Source organism: Marmota flaviventris, chromosome 17 (genome assembly GCF_047511675.1).
Source record: "Marmota flaviventris isolate mMarFla1 chromosome 17, mMarFla1.hap1, whole genome shotgun sequence".
Taxonomy (NCBI): domain Eukaryota; kingdom Metazoa; phylum Chordata; class Mammalia; order Rodentia; family Sciuridae; genus Marmota; species Marmota flaviventris.
Genome location: NC_092514.1, coordinates 58638973 through 58654300, shown reverse-complemented (window position 1 = coordinate 58654300; position 15328 = coordinate 58638973). Strand labels below are relative to the sequence as shown.

At 35.4% G+C, this 15328-nt stretch overlaps 1 protein-coding gene across 3 annotated transcripts in view; it reads right to left on the bottom strand.

The window, feature by feature from the left end:
* The window catches only part of Gpatch8 (G-patch domain containing 8), a 94839-nt gene that overhangs the window by 47749 nt on the left and 31762 nt on the right, over window positions 1–15328 (bottom strand). For 2 of the 3 annotated variants that reach the window (XM_071603717.1, XM_071603716.1), the window contains exons 2-3: window positions 12219–12235; window positions 9950–10022 (exon numbers count right to left, since the gene is read on the bottom strand). Coding sequence is in view for 1 of the 3 variants with exons in the window: in XM_027947043.2 (XP_027802844.1) it covers window positions 9950–10022 (73 nt within the window). In the remaining 2 variants the exon portion in view is untranslated. The remainder of the gene's footprint in view (window positions 1–9949; window positions 10023–12218; window positions 12236–15328) is intronic. The other variant, XM_027947043.2, reaches the window with a different exon arrangement.

Sequence of the window (15328 nt, the reverse complement as noted above, 5' to 3'; positions counted from 1 at the left end):
TCAGTAGCTACATGATATTTCCAAAACTGTTTCACTTTACAAAATAAGCATATTAATATCTATTTCATTAAATGGGAAAATAAGAATCATCTAGATTCTAGATCAATATTTGGTCCATAATGTGCACTTTTTTTTCCCCAAAAGCAAACACAAATTTCAAAAGGAAAATACAGTAAAAGGCCAACTTTTCTTTATGCAAAGGCTCTATCCATAAAAATGTATCTACGTCACTGTAATATTAAAAGAAAACTATTTTTTCACAAACAAAATTTTTTTTCCTAAGTTTGTGAAGCTGGGGATACAGTTCAGTGGTAGAACACTTGCCTAACATGTGTGAGGTCCTGGGTTTAATATCCAGCACTGCTCAAAAAATAAATAGCTGGGCGCAGTGGCACATGCCTATAATCCTAGCAGCTTGGGAGGCAGCGAGTTCAAAGCCAGCCAGTGAGGCGCTAAGAAACACCCTGTTTCTAAATAAAACTACAAAATGGGGCTGGGGATGTGGCTCAGTGGGTGAGTGCCCTGAGTTCAATCCCTGGTACCAAATAAATAAATAAGCAAGCAAGCTGGGTGCTGTGGCATATGCTAATAATTCCAGCTACATGGGAGACTGAGGCAGGAGGATCTCAAATTTGGGGCCAGCCTGAGCAACTTAGTAAGACCCTGTCTCAAAATAAAATAAAAAGGGCTGGGTTTGTAGCTCAGCCTGGTTGAACACTTGCCCTATGTGTGAAGGCCCTGGTTTTGATCCCAGCACTACAAAACAAAAAACAAACAAAATAATAATAAATAAAAATTTTGAAAAGAAGTCAGTGAAGTTTTGTTTGCTTTTTGGTTGTTGTGGTTGTTGTTGTACGTGTGTGTATGTGGTGCTAGAGATCAAACCCAAGGTCTCACACATGCTAGTTAAGTACTCTACCACCAACTACATACCCCTATCCCCAAGTTAGTGAAGTTTTAGAAATCAACATTCCAACGTCATGACAAAGTCTAAACTATAACACTACATATTTCTATTCTATTGTACTGAAGTTTTGTTTTCCTTTGGTAATAAAATGTAGTATGAACACTAATGCTGGCCTTACCTACTACTTTCACCATTTATTCCCTAAGAACTAGAGAAGGAAGGGAGTATACATACATAAAACCAAAGAAACACCCCCAACTCTACTCTGCTCTGATATTTTCAACTCTAGGTCTTCCCTAAGACAATTTTATATATTGTTTTGAACAGTAAATACAAGTACATGATATTTAAAAACTTACAGTAAAAAGCAATTCAGTTCCCCTTCACTGAGTCTGCCCTTACAAAACTCTTTCCTGGCATGATCAAGTAAATACAAATATAATTCCCACAGAATTAATCCTTTTAATTTTTCATGTTAGAATGCCTCAGTTTGGGGCTGGGGATGTGGCTCAAGCAGTAGTGCGCTCGCCTGGCATGTGTGCAGCCCGGGTTCAATCTTCAGCACCACATACAAATAAATATGTTGTGTCCGCCGAAAACTGAAAAATAAATATTAAAAATTCTCTCTCTCTAAAAAAAAAAAAAAAAAAGAATGCCTCAGTTTTAATGCCCAAACTATTAAGATGTTCTCTCTCAGGGCTGGGGTTGTAGCTCAGTGGCGCCTGCCCTGAATGTGTGAGGCACTGGGTTTGATCCTCAGCACCACATAAAAATAAATAAATAAAATAAAGATATTGTATCTAACCTACAATTAAAAATATATTTTTTTTTTTAAAAAAAGAATGTTCTCTCAACATATTTTTCAGCCAGCCAATGACTGCAGCCAAGAGTGCAGCTACCTGAAGCATAAGTTTTGGAGTACAACATCACATGCCTGGTTTGTAGATCATCTACTGGATTTGTGAGTCTAAGCAAGTTACTTCTTTTTTGTTTATTTTTGAGACAGATTCTCCCTAAATTACTCAGGCTGGCCTTGAATTTGTGATCCCCCTGACTCAGTCTCCCATTTTTAAAAATTTATTTATTTTGGGGGGTACTGGGGATCGAACCCAACGACACTCAACTACTGAGCCATATCCCCATCCCACCATTTTTTATTTTTTGTATTTTATTTACAGTCAGGGTCTCACTGAGTTGCTTAGTGTCTTGCTAAATTGCTGAGACTGCCTTTGAACTCCTGATCCTCCTGCCTCTGCCTCCTGGACCACTGGGATTATAGGTGTGTGCCATGGTGCCCAGCTCAGTCTCCCAAATTGCTGGGATTATAAGAATATGTATGCTACCACACCTGGCTCAACCAATGATTTTAGATAGTAAAATTTTTATGTTTAAAATGAATTAAAATAATACAATTCAGAAAAAGATGCATGAAAAGTCTGGCAACACATTCCAAATAAATAAGAACTTTGGAAAAGCTACTTCAGTACAAACAAAAGAGATGTACATGCTACTGCTCAGAAATTAACTGTGTATTAAAAACCATATAAACTATTTGGTAATCAGACAGAAATAAGTTTAAGTATCTTATATTCTGGACTAGGGATATGGTTCAGTGTTAAAGTGCTTGCCTAACATGAGTAAAGCCCTGGACCCAATCTCCAGTTTCCGAATACTTATGATCCCAATAAAAAAAAATTGTTTTAAAAAGCATTTTATAGGGCTGGGGATGTGGCTCAAGCGGTAACGCGCTCGCCTGGCATGCGTGCAGCCCGGGTTCGATCCTCAGCACCACATACAAAGATGTTGTGTAGGCCGAAAACTAAAAAATAAATTGCCCAATCTGGCCTCAAACTCCTGGGCTCAAGAGATTTTCTTGTCTCAGCCCCCTGAGTGGCTGATCTATAGGCATGCACCACTGTACTTAGCTTTAAATCATAATGAGCTTTAAAACTTCATGAAGAGACAGTTTCCTGTGTTTCAGAAAATAGTTAAATTTGGGGATTGGTGTGTAGTTCATTTAAAATAATGGAATGGGCTGAAAATATGGCTCAGTGGTAGAGCACTTGCCTAGCAAGCATGCATGAGGCCCTGGGTTTGATCCCCAGTAATGTAAAAAAAAACATAATTACATAAATTCAGAACATAATGGGCAACAGGTTCTCAAGTAAAACTTTCATATAGAGAGTGCATTTAAATATCTATGATCATTTAACACATATGGTAGTTTACTATATTATGCACTGTTCTGTACCTTGCTTTTCCTCTCAATGCTATCCTTGGAAATTATTCTATACATATTTAGTATGTACTAAATTACTCCAATCTTTTTAAACCCATGTGGTTTCCCTTAATACCATTTTATTATTCTATTTCTTCAAATCTAAAATGCCATTAATCATAAAACATTTTATGTGCCCCTAAAAAAGAAATTAAAAAGGTGCTGATTGTAACTATAACATCATTAACAAAATGCATCTGATTTTAGTTTTATTAAAATATGGGGAAAATCTTAGTATCAATAAAATATGGTAGACTGTTTCTAATCTTTTGTTATTATAATCAGTGATATGAATAACCTCAATCATATGTTATTTTGTACAGTACAGAATACATTCAGATAGATGGTTATAAATAGAATTACTGGATTCAAGGATACCTGCATTCTAATTTTTTTTTCTTTTTTTTTTTTTTGCAGGGGGCGGTAAGGGGGCAGTACCAGGGATTAAATTCAGATGCACTCAACCACTGAGCCACATCCCCAGACATTTTGTATTTTTTATTAGAGACAGTGTCTCTCTAAGTTGCTTAGCACCTGGCTTTTGCTGAGGCTGGTTTTGAACTCACTGTTCTCCTCCCTCAACCTCCAGAGTCACTGGGTTTACAGGCATGTGCCACCACGCCCAACCTAAAACTTTTTTTCTCCCCCCTGCTTGTTAACCTTTAAGCCATCCAAACTGTTCTCAGTAATGGTTTTGCCAATTTATATTCTCATGGTTATAATGCAATTAGCTGTTTTTCCATATCTAATTAGGTTATTATTATTTTTTTTTTTTGCCTTTTTTAGTCCAAGTAAAAAAGGGTATCTCATAGTTTAATATGCACAGCTCTTATTAAGAAAAGGGTTTGAGGGCCAGGTGCATGGTGCACACCTGTAATCCGAGTGACTTGGGAGGCTGAAGCAGGAGGATCATGAATTCAAAGCCAGCTTCAGCAAAAGTGAGGTGCTAAGCAACTCAGTGAGACCCTGTCTTTAAATAACATACAAAGTAGGGCTGAGATTGTGGCTCAGTGGCTGAGTGCTCCCAAGTTCAATTCCCAGTACCTGAGAGATGGGGCAGGGCGGGGCGGGGGTGGGAGGAGGTTGAGGGTATTTTTATGTTTTAAAGTCATCTTCATGGCTTTTCTATATACAGTGTTTTTATTTCCCCTTTTCTATTTAGATAATTAATCTTTCATACTAATAAATACATAAAAGAAATCTGTCCTATGTCTATACTGAAATATTACAGATATTTCCCCAAGTTTATTTGTTTTTAGGCTTTATTTATGATGAAGTATAGCCAAATATCTCATCCATTTGGTGGGGGTGGGTACTGGGTATTGAACCCTGCAGAGCTTAACTACTGAGCCCCATACATTCTCAGCCATTTTTATTTTCTATTTTGAGATAGGGTCTTGCTAAATTGATAATAAGGCTAGCCTTGACATTATGATCCTCCTGCTTTAGTCTTCCAAGTATCTGGGATTACAGCTCTGTAAGATAACAGATAAATATAAAAGAACTGAGTGCAGTGCTGGGATTACAGCACTGCATTCAGCTCTGTTATCTTTTTCTATGTTTTAGGTTAAATTTAGAAAAGTATTCCTTACTCAAATATTATTTTAAAAATAATATTTCTCCCATTGAGCCATCCTAATAATTTTATGATTTTATTTTTTTAAATCTTTTCTGCGTCTGAGGCTGGGGGCATAGCTCAAATGGTATACCACTTGCCTAGCATGTACAAGATCCTGGGTTCAAGCCCAAGTAGTACACAAATATTTATTCACCTGAAATCTAATTTGGGGTAAAGTATGACAATGAGAATATGACTTTAGATCCTGGGTTCAAGCCCAAGTAGTGCACAAATTTTTATTCACCTAAAATCTAATTTGGGGTAAAGTATGACAATGAGAATATGACTTTTTCTCTAGATTGTTATCCAGTTGTCCCAGCAGCACTGTTAAGTGATTGAGGTTCTTTTTAGATGTAAGTCAGAGATTCAAAAGCAGAGATGACTAGTGAGCTCCTCGGACTCAGTATGACAGGAGCTGATAAGGGATTTAGGAGCCCTAAAACCTATACAACATTAAAAGCACAGATCCTATAGTCAAATATCTAACACATATAATGTATATTAATTATTACTGTTAAGTCTGGGAAACAGAGAACAGAAGACACAAGTATCCCTATTTATGATTTTTATACATTTAGTTCTGATTAAGACTTAAAAATGGATTTTCTCTAATTCACTTAAAATACTTAAATATGGTAGGACATAGTGGTGCACACATATAATCCCAGCTACCCAGGAGGTTGGGGCAGGAAGAATGAAAGTTCAAGGCCAATTTAGGCAACTTAGTAAAACATTGTCTCAAAATGAAATAAAAAGGGCTGAGGATGTAGCTCAGTGGTAGAATACATGCCTAGCATGAATAAGGCCCTGGGTTCAAACACTAGGAGGAAAAATATCCAAATCTAAATATGCTCTATACAATAGAGATGGTAACAGTAAGCATTTACATAGCATATTACAGTTTTCATAAAGTGATTTCACTTACATTAATTTACTACATCCTCATAACCATGACTAAGAAAAGATGGGCAGAGTTAATTTCCATCTATCACTGAGGGAAATAATCCACTGATGATGGCTTTTCCCTTTACTTAAAGGAAATGGCAACACAGCACAAAACTCAAACCCAGATCTTGTTTCCAAATGTCGTTATCATACTGCCTTTATACTTTGTTATCAATTGTTTTTACACAAAATAAATGAGAATCCTTACTCAAGGAGCTTGAAGCAATATGTCCATCAAAAATTCAGACTGATCGCATGCTTAATTCTACACATGACATGAGTCCACAGAATTATAAAACATGGTTCTTTGCTTGAAGAATCCTTCCAAGACCTACACGTTAAAAAGGCAAGTCTTGGGGCTGGGGTTGTGGCTCAGTGGTAGAGCGCTCACCTAGCACGTGTGAGGTCCTGGGTTCGATCCTCAGCACCACATAAAAATAAATAAATAAAATAAGATGATATTGTGTCCAACTAAAAAAATATATTTTTTTAAAAGGGCAAGTCTTGGGGCCCTAGAAAATGAGGGGCGGGAACCCCATCTTATCTACTTTATCCATGCCTTATATTACTCACAGCCAGCACAACTAAGACATTTTATTAGCTCAGTATATTTATTGGTTATCTAAATGTATTGACTGAACCCCTTTATAGGCTAAATAATGAAAATAGTATCAGACCTCACTCATTTTTTCCCAAGAGCTGAACTTTTGTTTATGACCAAAGAATCAGTCAAATCATCAAATAGATCTTAGCAATAACACAACAAAGGAAGTTTGGGCAACATTTCTGAATTACACCTACAGACTAAACTTATTTCACAACAAAATAAAGATTTTTGAGCTACATTCCATTACATTTCAAAGCTGCATTTCAAAGGTTTAAAACAATTTCCAGAACCGAATCCAGTTCAACTGGTACAAAATACAACTATCATTCACTATTGCTTCATTTCCAGTTAAAAACATCCTTCTGCCTCTACAATAAGCAACTGTCCATAATATTTCTCATTAACAGTTTTCTTTGTGTTATTTCCTTCAGATGATACCTTGTCAACATATTTTTATACATAACTTTTAACTCTTAATACTATCATCTATGATACACAATAAAAGTTCTTTTTCCAAAAAAACTTTTCAATTATTTTAATAAATACAAAGGGAGAACAAAAGGTAGTTAAATATGAAAATTCAAATACAAAAATAAACCCAGTGCAATTTATATCCTGGCACAAGAAACTTCATTCCAGAGTTAACACGCTTTATTATTCCCCACTCTATCCAGTGACAAGATAGCTACACTAGAGCCCCAAGGACTAACACTGTAAAAGTCTTGTAAAAGTCAAAATAATTTTTAAACTTGACAAAGAAGCCTAATGAGACCAGGTTTAAATTTCAGTGGATGGTTGCATGTTAAACATGTTAAGAGTTTCAAATAAAAAGGAGAATTCAAAGTTGACAATAATCTAGTGAAAATAAAGAACTTACAAAGTGGGCTGGGGATGTAGCTCAGTGATACAGCGCTTTCTTGGCATGTATGAGGCCCTGGATTCAACCCCAGCATGTGAGTGTGCTCACGCGTGCACAAACACACACACAAACTTACAAAGCTTGAACCTAAAAATTACATACAGTGATCAGTCTAGAAATTACCAAAGAAGCATTATCATTTTCTCTATAGTAATAGGGCTTTCTTCAGTGGGTATTTATAGCAAAGTTTTTTTTTTTTGGGGGGGAAGATGTCATAAAATACCTAAATGCCATAATGTGGTTATGTTCTAGGTTAAATCATGTATGAATTACAGAAACAGCTATGTAAGAGAAACAGTATAAGACCTGATAGTGTTAAATCTGACACTAGGAAGTAAAAATTTATTTACAAAACAAACTCTGCCCTTAATATTGGAAACATTCTTTCCAAGGATAAAGACATGTACTAACCATTTAAATAAGCTTCACAAAACAATATGAATATACTCAACACTACTAACCTATATACTTGAAAATGGTTAAGCTATAGGGATGGTGGTGCAGCTCAATGGTAGAACAAGGTCCTGGGGTTCAGTTCCCAGAGTCAAAAAAAAGAAAAGAAAAATGAGTAAGGTGGCAGACTTCATGTGTTTTTTACCATAATTAAAAAGGAGGAAGTTTTTTCCAAAAGGCTTCAAAATATAAAGTGTTCCTTTAGATTTTAAATGAATAGATGTATGAGCTATTAAGTGCTTACCATATGCCCATTACTAAGGAGACAGAAAATACAAATAAAGCCTAATTTCTCTTTTCAAGGTGCTCAAAGTTAATAGAGAACCAAAATTCAAAGGAGTTCTTAAATAATTATTATTATTTTGGATCATCTATCAATTTACCCATCTTTTTTTTTTTTTTTTTTTGGTCTGTTTATTTTGAACCCAGGAGCACTTTACCACGGAGCTACATCTCCAATCTTTTTCTTCCTTCCTTCCTTCCTTCCTTTTTTTTTGAGACAGGGTCTCAGAAAGTTGCGGAGACTGGCCTGGAACTTGTGATCCTTCTGCCTCAGTGTTCTCAGTTGCTGGGATTAAAGATTAGAGGCATTGCCTATTACACCCAGCTATCTATCCTTTCTTAAAGATACACATACAAATTAATAAACACACACACTCACACATACTCCACCACCAGGCTCTAGTGGTACTCTAATCTATTATGTACCAGAGTCTTATTTATAGGACACCTATAAAAACTTTGTTGTTCAATTTGGGTAAAAGTGTTTGATTCTCAACGTTAAAAATTCTGGGATTCAAACAGATCTGCTCACTTCTATGAGATGTCCCCATCTTGTGTGCCTAAACAAAGATAGCAGCAATCAACAAGCTCCTGAGCATCCTCAATTAGGAAGAGATGTTTCAAACTGGAAGAAAAGATCACATCTAGTCTTCTGACCCTCTTCTAAGCAATCACCTCCACTCAAATGAACCTAACACAACTACTATATAACTGGGACAAAGTCTATCAAAAATCCATCTCTATTTCACTCCTGATTACTCCATCTCTCTTCTGGACTCTGATAAAATCTGTGGTCTGTGCCATACAAATTCACAGTCAGAGTATTCTTTGTATTGTCTGCAGAGTTTTCTGCCACTTGGAAAACAAGTTATGGTAATCAAACCTCTCTCACCACAAGAAAAGATTAATACTTAGTAATAAATATTCAATAAAAATATATTTGTTGAGCCTAAGGATCACCACTGAATAGAATTTACAGAAGTAGAATCTTAAAAGCAAAGGTTTTAATGTTTGAAACATCTTGTTTCATTCTCTGTCCTCTTATTTCTCTTAACATGCTTAACTGATAACACTCCTGTATTCAAATGGTGAAAATCTGTTTTCAAAATTCAAAGGAGTTAAATCAACATTAGCATACCTAACTCCAAACATCCTTTCTATAATGAGCCTCTCCATAATCAGATGCAGAAGTATAACGATTCCCCTCATTTCTGAGGTAGCATCCATATTACATGTGTATCAAACAATAGCTAATGAATCTGAGAGAACTAAAAAGTAAATGCAGGTGGATGTTTTTTCCAATTAACAACTCAAAAGCAGAAATATTAGTATTTTGTCTTCATATAACTAGTATAGTTAAAAAGAAAACTAAATGCAATACAAACCTTAATCCAAACATTTTTCAGGCCTGATCTGAACCTCTCTGCTTAGAAAGCCCTACAATTTTCATTCTAGTTCATGTAGGTTAATTTTTTATCTACACCACTACATGGATTCTAATCACAGAGCTAAAGAGCCAGAGTAACTACAAGCTTCAGACAGACTTGGGAAGGACAAAAGTTAAAACCCTGTGTTGAATTCTATTTATAATACTGAAGCCAGGTGTAACTCTGATACTATTTATTATTTTTATTTCACCAACCTACCACCTCCATTTAAAAATTTTTGTTGTTGTTTTTGAACAAGTTGAGCCGCACACAATATGTTTGACCTGAAAGTTTTAATGACACAGCAGCTTGCTTCTGCAAATTACTAGCACATGTGGAGGATATACAGAAACTTATAATACAATCATAGAAAAAATGGACTATTCTAGTGGGGGAAAAGTGGGAAGAAAACCCCAAACACTTTTTTAAGAAGACAACAAATATATTCAGATACAAGATTTGCATCAGAAACATTGTTTTCTTTCTTTGTTTTGGTAAATTTAAAAAACTTACCCTGAAGAGATTTTCCCAATCCCTGGCCCAGCTTCCACCCATGTTTCTGGAGTAAGCGGTGTCCAATATTATCCTGACAGACAGAACAGAGAGACAAACCAAAAATATTCCAATAATATATTCTTCCCTTCCTAGTGACATTTAAACAGGTGATGAGCAAGAGGTAATTCTACATATATGCATGCAAAAAAGGTGCTGATAACAGGGTAAATGTGCCCAATAAAAGGGACATTAATGTAAAAGAAATGCTGGCTAGTATTTTAAATGGGAAGAACATATTGGGTAAGGGTCCTTTTGGATAGTGTGCTGGGCAACTTTTGTACATAACACTTAAAAAGGGGAAGGGAAAAGGGGGAAGAATACATTTATGAAGTTTTAAAACTAACATTAAAAAGCATAAAATCAAGGTACTTATACAATCATATCCACCACCTAGACAGCACAACTTTAAGATTTTTCTTTAAAAAAAAAAAATCTACATTGTGTTTAGTTATTTTGTTTATGTGTCAGGCTTTCAAGAAACAAAGTAAGCTGTAAGTGTAAGACTACCCCACCAGTAGAAATGAAAAAAACAATCAGCAAATCCAGGCTAGACTTGATTGGTGTTTTAAATATATATAATATAAAATATAAATATTTAACTAGCATGCAGCCAATATTAAACTGAAAAAACAGTGAGGTTAGTAAAACAAGAAATTAAATTGATTAAACAAAAATAAAATGAGCTCAAGCACAGTCTGAGTGATGCATTTCAACATGTAGTCTAACAAAAATGCTAAGATGTTAGAATGAAACAGGCCTAGCAATAAGTTAACAGTAAAGAACCATTAGTGCATGTAGGGGGGAAAAAACCAACATACATAATGTCTCATCTTCCTAGGAGAAATCAGAAAAGGTATTTCAACGTAAACTGTATAAAAAGATTCCAGAAACAACAATTAAGTGTCAGCTTTTGCCTAAAGGATCAAGGTATCAGAAACCTCTACAGCCTTCTGTCCAATTCTCTGCTTTTTACAGTTATTATAAAGTACTCAGATAAAACTAAACAACCACTAACTGTACCAAAAAAAAAAAAAAAAAATGATGCTGCTCATTCAAAAACAACAACAACAACAACAACAAAACACTAAAAAATTATAAACCCAGGGCTAGTGATATAGCTGGTGGTATAATACTTGGCCTAGCATGCATAAGTCCTTGGGCTCAATCACTATACTGCATGTATGTGTATATGTATCTATGTATGTATGTGTGTGTGTATGTACACCTATATGTATACACAAAATGTTCAACATGCATTTAATTTATGATATTAATCTAGTATTGCCATTTGGAAATAACCATATGTTAATAAAATCTATTTACAAATCTAAAAAAAATCACAAATCTTTCACTAAAACTAAACATTTCATATTAAACTGCTGCTTTCCCAGTTCCAAATGCAAATGATAAAATGCTTTTTGGAGTCACAGGGGGAAGAAAAACATTATACATACATATAAAACAAGTGTGGTTCACAAAAGGGCACTAGAAATTATTTTTACTAAGAATTAGAAAACACTATATGGTATGTGTAATCCCAAGAGATGACTTTCACATTAAACAATCAACCTGTTACAGCTTCTGTTCTACCCTGTATGACCTGGAAATGCATCTTCTATCCCAGTACTAAGTGTGTCTAAGTATTTACTAACTTTATTATTTAAAAAAAAAAAAAAATTAAGCACTGAGAATGTAGCTCAGTGGTAAAATGTTTGCCTAGCATGCACAAGGTCAATCCCCAGACCACAAAAAAATTAAAATTAAAAAATAATAAAAATCTCAATAATAAGTAATTCTAGCAGAAAATGGAAAGGTAAAGAGGCCCTTATGGTTTTAACATGGAAACAAACTTACCTGCATATAAAAATCTTTATTTCATATCCTAATTTTTATAACTGAAAACTCTAGAAAGAATATAAGGATAGTAGAATGACTACAGTTCTGTAATTGGTTAAATTATTATTTAATCTATTACTAGATAAGCGCTATTAACTATATTTGGCACTAAGGCTTGGGCATTAATGCTGACAAAAATTGTTGCCCTCCCATTTGTTGTTTTGTTGTTGTTTTGTGTTTTTTTTTTTAAAGAAAAAAAATTTGGCTAAGTGGAGATGAGACATTATGCTGACTGTATTATATTATGAATGCACTAAAATAAACAGACAGATGAAGCAGTATGCTATTTCCAAAAGCAGTGCAAGTGGAGTGAAAGCATTTCCATACGAACCTGGCTTTAAAACTGGGCTGTCAAAAGAACAGTTAAATGTAACACAAAGTAAGAAACTGTCCGATCACTAATGGTCGTTTTTTTTTTTTTTTTGTCTTGTTTTCAATTCACTGCTTGCAAGTAATGTATTTATTAAAGAAGAGTGAAAGCATAAGTAAATTCACGAGTCAAGACCAGCTGAGAGATTCAAGAGCAGCATGTTGTGACTGACAACAGTGAAAGGAAAAGCAAATGTTAAAGGGAGAGGGAGAAAAAAGAAAAAATTAAAGTTATACACATTAGCACCACTTTTACAAAACCACTCAAGAGGATGGCTGTCATTTTCTAAAAAAAAAAAAAACCTACTGATACAAAATGATAATGACATTTATCTTCTAAAACTTAGGTTAAAATTTAAAAAAAAAATTAAATCTATTTTCCCAAGTATGAATAGGAAATGAAATGTTCAGGGCTATATTCAAATATTTAACCTGCCATCTTAAGTTCTTAATCCTTCTGATTAAAATAAAGGCAACAGAAAGAGACACATCTCCCAGAACCTCCTCACCAATCTCCTAGAGTAAATTAATACAGCAAACCTGGACCTTTCTTATCATTTTAAACTACCTGCTTTTGGAGGGGGAAAAAGCAGTTCTGGGACTCTCCAGAAAAAGCTACTATTCAGTATAGTTCCTTTCTTTAAAAAAACAAACGAAAAAAAGTTTTATAAACACTTGTCAAAATCTAATGGGAGTCAAGTGTGGTAGCCCATGCCTGTAATTCCAGCAGCTGTGGAGGCTGAGGCAGGAGGATCGCAAGTTCAAAGCCAGCCTCAGCAACTTGGCAAGGCCCCAAGCAACTCTTAGAGAGAAGCTGTCTCAAAATAGAAAATAAAAAGGACTGGGGATGTGGCTCAGTGGTTAAGCACCTCTAGGTTCACTCCCTGGTACCAAAAAAACAAAAACAAAAACCAAATGCGATAAGAATATAGGTAGTACAAGGAGCACACAGCAGAAAAACTTATGAGGTACAACAAAGCAGACTTGTCTACCTCTGAAATGATCAAAACTTTCACTGTCAAAAAAACAAGGGACTTGGGGGTTGGGGTTGTGGCTCAGTGGTGGAGCGCTCACCTAACATGTGCAAGGCCTTGGGTTCATCCTCAGTACCACATAGAAATAAATAAATAAATTAAATAAAGGCATTGTGTCCAAATACAACTAAAAAATATTTTAAAATATTAAAAAAAAAAAAAAAACACAAGGGACTTGGGCTGGGGTTGTAGCTCAGTGGCGGAGCACCTGCCTCGCACGTGTGAGGCACTGGGTTGATCCTCAGCACCACATAAAAATAAAATAAAGATGTTGTATTCATTACTAAAAATAATATTTAAAAAAAAAAAAAACAACCAAGGGACTCTGCCAGGCCTGGTGGTACAAGTGAGGCTGAGGCAGGAGGACTGGAAGTTCAAAGCCAGCCTCAGCAACTTATCGAGATCCTGTCTCAAAATAAAAAATGTAAAGGGCTGGGGATGTGGCTCAGTGGTTAAGTTCCCAGGGTTCAATTTCTGGTATCCCACAAAAATAAATTTTAAAAAAGGGAGTCAATCACCAACCTACAGAAAGTAATATATTCTTGGGCTGGGGATGTGGCTCAAGTGGTAACACACTCGCCTGGCATGTGCGGGGCACTGGGTTCAATCCTCATCACCACATAAAAATAAAATAAAGATGTTGTATCCACCGAAAACTGAAAAATAAATATTAAAAAAGTAATATATTCTTCCTATTTAGGGATATGATTTTGCTAATTATTCCTGGATGCTATTTATAACAGTAAATTGACATAAATAACTTATAACTCCAATAGGTAATCTAGATAGAATTCAATATATACTGAATTTACCTCTAAAATAATAACTATAAGGAAAAAATTTTTTTAAATGAACTCTTTACTATTTCAGTCACTATAATAGTGACTAAAAACCAGCCAAGAATGACGGTACATGCCTATAGCACCAGCTACTAGAGAGGCTGAGGTAGGAGGATCACTTCAGCCCAAGAATTCAAGACCAATCTAGGCAACATGACAAGATGGGGTCTCAAAAAAAAAAAAAAATAGTTTTTATTCGTTTTAATTTATTAACAAAGTTGCAAGGAAATCCAAATTTTAAGATAATTAATATGTCAACAGTATTTTGCCCAAGGGTGATAAGCAAAAAGTTGGTTTTCCACATGATTCACAGAGAGTTCCCACACACCACCTATTTGTTACATACTGTTCTCAAGATTCAAAATGGTGGCTATGTGGCATGCTTTTTGGTTGGAAATAAAGTTCTTCTAATTGTGGTTAAAAAATAAAGCTGAACTGAAAAGCCAATGTTTTTTTCACCAAAATTACTTCAGTTGGCTTATTTTTTCCCCCTCAATTTAAATGTACGATTAAAATGCTGTACTTTGAAGCTGGGTGTGGTGGCCACATGATTGTAGTCCCAGTGACTTGAGAGACTGAGGCAGGAGGATTACAAGTTCGAGGCCAGCCTCGGCAACCTAATAAGGCACTAAGCAACTGAGCAAGACCCTGTCTCAAAATTAAAAATAAAAAAGGTTGGCACAGTGGCACCTGCCTGTAATGCCAGTGACTCAGGAGGCTGAGGCAGGAGAATCGAGTTCAAAGTCAGCCTTAGCAATGGCGAGGTGCTGAGCAACTCAGTGAGAGACTCTGTTTCTAAATAAACTTCAAATTAGGGCTGGGAAAGTGGCTCAGTGGTTTAATGCCCCTGAGTTCAATCTCTGGTTACCCTTCTCCTATTGCCGCTGCCAAAAAATATATAAAAAAAATAAAAAAGGGTTGAAGATATAGCTCAGTAGTAAACACCCCTTGGTTTCATTCACAGTACCAGGGAAAAAAGCTGTAAAACTTCCATATTTCCAACCTTTGTTCTTCTCTATTATGTGAGAAGAGAGGTACAACTTTTAAATGGGAAGATCTTTGAAAGCAACAAATGTGTATCATAAAAACCTATGAATATGGGCTGGGAATGTGGCTCAATTGGTAGCACGCTCACCTAGCATGTGTGAGGCACTGGATTCGATTCTCAGCACCACATAAAAATAAAATAAAGATGTTGT